Source organism: Lissotriton vulgaris, unplaced genomic scaffold (assembly GCF_964263255.1).
Source record: "Lissotriton vulgaris unplaced genomic scaffold, aLisVul1.2 SCAFFOLD_689, whole genome shotgun sequence".
Taxonomy (NCBI): domain Eukaryota; kingdom Metazoa; phylum Chordata; class Amphibia; order Caudata; family Salamandridae; genus Lissotriton; species Lissotriton vulgaris.
In genome coordinates this window covers 327,577-333,061 of record NW_028240911.1, presented here as the reverse complement: position 1 = coordinate 333,061, position 5,485 = coordinate 327,577, and the positions used below count along the sequence as shown (strand labels likewise).

Below are 5,485 nucleotides of genomic sequence, written 5' to 3'. Positions count from 1 at the left end.
TACGATAGTGATATCTCAATACCCAGTGGTTTCTGACATTACAACACTTCTTACTCTGGTCCCGCCAACGTCAACAACTTTCTCTGTTATAGACTTGAAGAACGCTTTCCTTTGGATCCCTATTCATCCTGACAGCCGATACCTTTTCGGATTCACTTTGAATAATAGATCGTACAGATTTTGTAGAGTTCCTCAAGGCTATACTGAGAGCCCCAGCATTTAGAGTCAAGCAATGAAACGACAATTGGATTCTTTTATTCTTTCTGAAGGTGTGGCGCTTATACAATATGTTGATGATATCTTGTTGGCAGCCGACACCCCCGAACAATGTGAGGAGTGTACATTGTCTTTACTTACTTTCTTGGCATCGCACAATCACCAAGTCTCGAAAAGAAAATTGCAATATTGTAGACCAAAGGAAACCTACTTAGGTCACCTTTTGTCTAAGGAGGGGTGTGCACTTACACCAGATCACATTCAAGCCATTTTGGATACACCAGCACCCTCCACGCAGAAAGATGTTTCAGCTTTCCTGGGTCTCACTTCCTTTTGTAGACAGTGGCAGTAGACAGTAGGGTTTTCATACATAGTTAAACCACTGTTAGCATTTTTGACAAATGATACTCCAGTTCCCCTTGCATGGACAGATGAATGTGAGAATGCCTTTCAACAATTACGTCAGGCCCTTTATTCAGCACCAGTGTTAGGCACCCCTGATACACGAAGCCTTTTACATTGTACGTATATGAGAGACATGGATGCGCATTATCAGTGTTAGTGCAGATGCACGGCGACAAACAGCGCCCTTGTGCATACTTCTCGGCAATGCTTGATCCTGTTGCTCGAGCACTGCCTGGTTGTCTTCACTCAGTTGCAGCAACAGCTGTGTCAATACGTCAGAGTGAGGGGATTGTGTTATCTCATAAGCTGTTGGTGTTGCCCCAATGCTGTCAATGTCCTGTTGAATCAAACGAAGACGCAGCATCTAACTAGTGCTCGTCTAACAGGATATGAGCTAACATTGTTGGCTCCTCATATTACATTGAAGAGGTGTGCAACGCTAAACCCAGCCACGTTGTTGCCATATCCGGTGACTCGGCCTGAGGCACAAGAGACACATGACTGTGTCTTTGTGACTGAGGAACAGACAAAGGGTCGTATTGACTTGCAAGATACGCCCTTTACAGATGTGGATGGAGAGCTGTGGGTGGATGGGTCTTGTTTGAAGTTACCAAATGGAACTTCCTCAGCAGCATATGCAATTACTACGCTACACACAATAGTGGAGACAGCAAGCATACCGCAGAAATCAGCACAAGCAGCAGAACTGATAGCGTTGACACGCGCGTGTGAGCTTAGTGCAGGGTTATGCGTGAATGTCTATACGGACAGCCGCTATGCTTTCGGAGTAGCGCACGATTTCGGCCTGCTCTGGAAGGAAAGGGGCTTTTTGACATCACATGGAGCACAGATAATGTATGGAGAATTAGTACATAACCTCTTGACTGCATTGACCTATCCGAAGAAGATAGCTATAGTGAAATGTAGCGCACACAAGAAAGTGACAGATAAAGTGGGACAAGGAAATGCTTTTGTAGATCGAGTGGCACGCGAAACTGCGATGCAGCCTGGCTCCACTCCAATGTATGTTGTGAAGTCACAAGCTGAGCGGGGGCACGATGCTAGGGAAGAGGTGTTAGAGATACAAAAGACCGCTACTGACAAAGAACGAGAGCAATGGTCCAAAGATGGAGAATTGGATGATGAAGGTTGTTGGAGGAATAAGCAGATGGATAGGTGGAAGTTACCCACAGCCTTTGTACAACCTATGGTTCAGATGGCACATGGGCTAGCACGTGTTGGAGCTTTGGCAATTGTGAAATTGCTTACGCAAGTTTGGGAGCATCCAGAAATTGCTAGCACGGCTAAGAGAGTAGTACAGACCTGCATGATTTGTCTTAAATACAATCCAGGAAAAGGGGCATGAACTCCAGCAGGAGGATTTGCAACACCTACTGCACCTTTTGAAGTATTGCAAATGGATTATATTAAGCTGGAAAGCTGCAATAATCTAAAGTATGTTCTGGTTGTGGTTTGTGCATTCAGTAAATGGATTGCAGCATACCCTACGAAGGACAATACTGCAATGACTACTGCTAAGGTGATCTATGGTGTTTGTAGATTGTTGTGGAGTGACAACGGGCCCCATTTTGTGGCGGACATTGTTAAGTATGTCCTGAAAGGATTAGGAATAACGCAAAAGTTCCATGCAGTGTTCCACCCACAGTCAGCAGGATTGGTGGAAAAGTATAATGGCACGTTGAAGCTCAAAATAGCGAACATACAGGCTTCTACCTCTCTGACTTGGCCAGATGCTTTGCCTTTGGCATTATTGTCTATCAGATCAGTACCGCATTCTCGAACGGGCCTAACGCCCTATGAGATTGTTTTCGGGCGCCCTATGAACATATGGGGGGTGCCCAAACCAAGCTCAGTGTACAATGTACCCTGAGTTTTAATGAATGACTATTTGGCACAATTAACTGATAGTTTGGTTTCCATTCATCAATAGGTTCAAGAAGCACTCCCGGACCGGTCCACAGGAGAAGGCCATAATCTCCGGCCTGGTGACTTCGTCCTTGTGAAGTCCTTTGAGAGGTCAAGCAGTCTGGAGCCGAGGTGGTGAGGTCCTGAGCAGGTTCTTCTCGCCACAAGAACAGCTGTCCGAGTCACCAACCGGAAGAACTGGATACATTCCATCCATTGCCGGAAGGTGCAACCTGACCTGGTGGAGCCTGCTTTATTGACCGACCATCGAGATATCTTGACTGTGGAAAGAGGCCGTGCTGTGGTACCTGACAAATCTGAGGAGTTCTTCCTGGACCCGACAATTCCTTGATCAAGAAGATATAATCTGCGACCAAGAAAGGAATCTGCAATTGTGTGAGAAGTTGTCAGAACGGTCCCTAGGTCAGTGAAACGGAGAGCCGATGAGACAAGGGGGGGGATCAGCCCTGCATTAGTGTAGTGACACCCATCTTGGCCCGCTGGTGAAGAAAACAATGGCTACCTAGGGGTAAGAGTTCTGACAACACTTTAGTTTCAGGAAGATACTGTGTGTACATTTGTTCGAATGGATAAGAAGAAGATTTTTGGTTCTGTAGGTTTTATTGCCATTGTAGCAGTTGTTGCTACAGTCACGTGGTTTGTAGAGGATAAAGCTCCTGCCCATGAGCTATATGTTGTTTCTACTCCAGTCCCAGATGAGCATTTCTTCTATACACTTCCATATCAAGAGTTGAAACATCAACAGTCATATTTGAATAACACTTTCATTCAGATGCTGCATCATACCCACGTTGCTACGAATGCCACAAACTGTTGGATATGTGGGATGATGCCGGCACATCAAAAGAAAGGGGGAACACCGTTCATACCTCTCCCTTTCTCTCATAATGGCTCTTGTAGAGCATGGTACACTTTGCTTTTTGCTACAAAAAAACCCACAGTGGGTAGACTGCTTTTCAGACTGAATAAAAAATGCCATCAAGATAAGGAAGGCTATCCACAAGCCAACGGAACTATATGGGAGTGGGAAAAATATCGACCGGACAATGATTCAACGCCTTATATCTTTACGAACACTAGAGACACTGTTGGAAAGGAGAAGTTTGTGATTTCTGTGGCCCAAGCACAATCAGATTTATGTGTACAGAGTGTAGGCCATATTCCTGTAGGTGTTAGTGATTGTATTGTTGTATTGAATATTGATGGTCTTAATAATAGCACGTTCCTAGCCTCTCATAATACTTACTTTGTATGTGGAAACAAAGGCTATTATCGATTACCAGCTGGATGGTCCGGAGTATGTTATGTATCATTTTTACTGCCACCTGTATTCTTGGCACCTGCATCATATCATAAAGATTTGAAATTACTGAACAATGTGACTGTAAACAGATATAAGCGAACTTTGTCTGTCGATGATGTTGATCAAACTGATACAAGTCTGCAGCAGTATATAGATTTCAACCTAGGACTGTTTTTCTTTGTGGGAGCTGCTCTGAATAGTAGAAAAATACGACGATTGACGAGAGTAGTGGAAGCTGTTACTAATCAAACTGCTGCAGCCCTTGGAAATCTTACCGAAGAGTTGCAAATTACTAGGATTGTTGCATTACAGAACCGAATGGTTTTGGATGTAATGTTAGCAGACAGAGGCGGGGCTTGTAGAATTATTGGAAGTAGTTGTTGTGTCTTTATCCCTGACCATAGTCCTTCTGTGTACAAAGCCATTAACAAAGTACATAAAATTGCAGCTGATATACATGTTGAGAATGGGTCTTGGACCTTTGCAAGCTGGTTCTGGACCTTGATCTCTACATGGGGTTGGAAAGTTCTCACTGGACTTTGTATAGTTGTTGCCATATTATTCACGTGTTGTGTATGTATCCAATGTAGTCCAATGATATGTTCTTTATGTGTTTCATTTTGTGTGCCCAATAAACAATCCGTTGCAGAGGATGCCCATCAGAAAACTATAACTAGAGAGATAGCCGAAATGATGAGCATCGATGTAAACAATGAGTATTTAGATTATCCAAGAAAACCGAATGTCTTCAGCAAATGCTGAAAGGGTCGTCTGTTGTAAATAAAACAGCGATAGTATTAAGCATTCGCTGAAGACATGCTATTGTGTCTTTGTTCTAGTTTTCCCGCTCGTACTTTAAATACGGCCAGACTCCATTTTGTTTTCTGGCGTCCATCTTGTGTGCCATGCATTGCCATGTGCTCGCCACGAGGCGAGTCCTACCTCACTGATTGTCACCCCTGGAGTTTGCCCAGCAACAGGCTATAAATAGTTCCTTGTGCGTCTAGCGCATGCTCAGTAGGAGTCACATCTGTCTCTGATTAGCGCGGATTGGAAAGTGCATTTGGCTGGTCTCAAGAACCGTTAACTCCACCCATGTATCGATCATGTTCAAGAAATGTCCATATATGGTTGTAAATCATGTTTTGAGCTGTAACCGCCTACTTACTAACCCCTTCTTTCGTGTATAAAAGGGGACCCCATGTCTGAGTTCTTAGTGCTACCTTGTACAATACTGTAGAGTGTTGTGTGGGCTGTAGTACCACCTTTAAAGGTCTATTAAACTATGTTTTTGTATTTCCAGGTTCCGTGCCAATTTCTTTGTGTAGTCTGAGGACTCCGTGCACAGAAGGGCGAACCCTTTGCACTCGCAGGCCTGGCTGAGGCCTGTAGTCATCACCAGTCCATGGCAGGGAAGAGAGTTGTGCACTATAAGCATGGACGTCAGTTTGGCCAGCCATTTTTGAATGATCAAACTGACATGCGCACTTTCATTTCTCCAACCCAGCAGTGTTCCCCAGCAGGGAGTAGAAATGACCAGGCTCCCTGTTCCTGAGCGATCATCAGACCAGCTAACTCAGGACAATCCCAGCACTGATCTCATGCTTGGTATAG

At 44.4% G+C, this 5,485-nt stretch overlaps 1 protein-coding gene across 1 annotated transcript; it reads left to right on the top strand.

The window, feature by feature from the left end:
- The first annotated feature begins 3,133 nt into the window (after window positions 1-3,133).
- Window positions 3,134-4,633, top strand: LOC147672486 (uncharacterized). The gene has a single exon (XM_086948001.1). The coding sequence runs from the start codon at window positions 3,134-3,136 to the stop codon at window positions 4,631-4,633; it is 1,500 nt and encodes a 499-aa protein (XP_086804127.1).
- Window positions 4,634-5,485: the final 852 nt, after the last annotated feature.

Bases quoted from the DNA above. Each gene is read 5' to 3' on its own strand.
- LOC147672486 (XM_086948001.1), top strand. From the start codon at position 3,134: ATGGATAAGAAGAAGATTTTTGGTTCTGTAGGTTTTATTGCCATTGTA.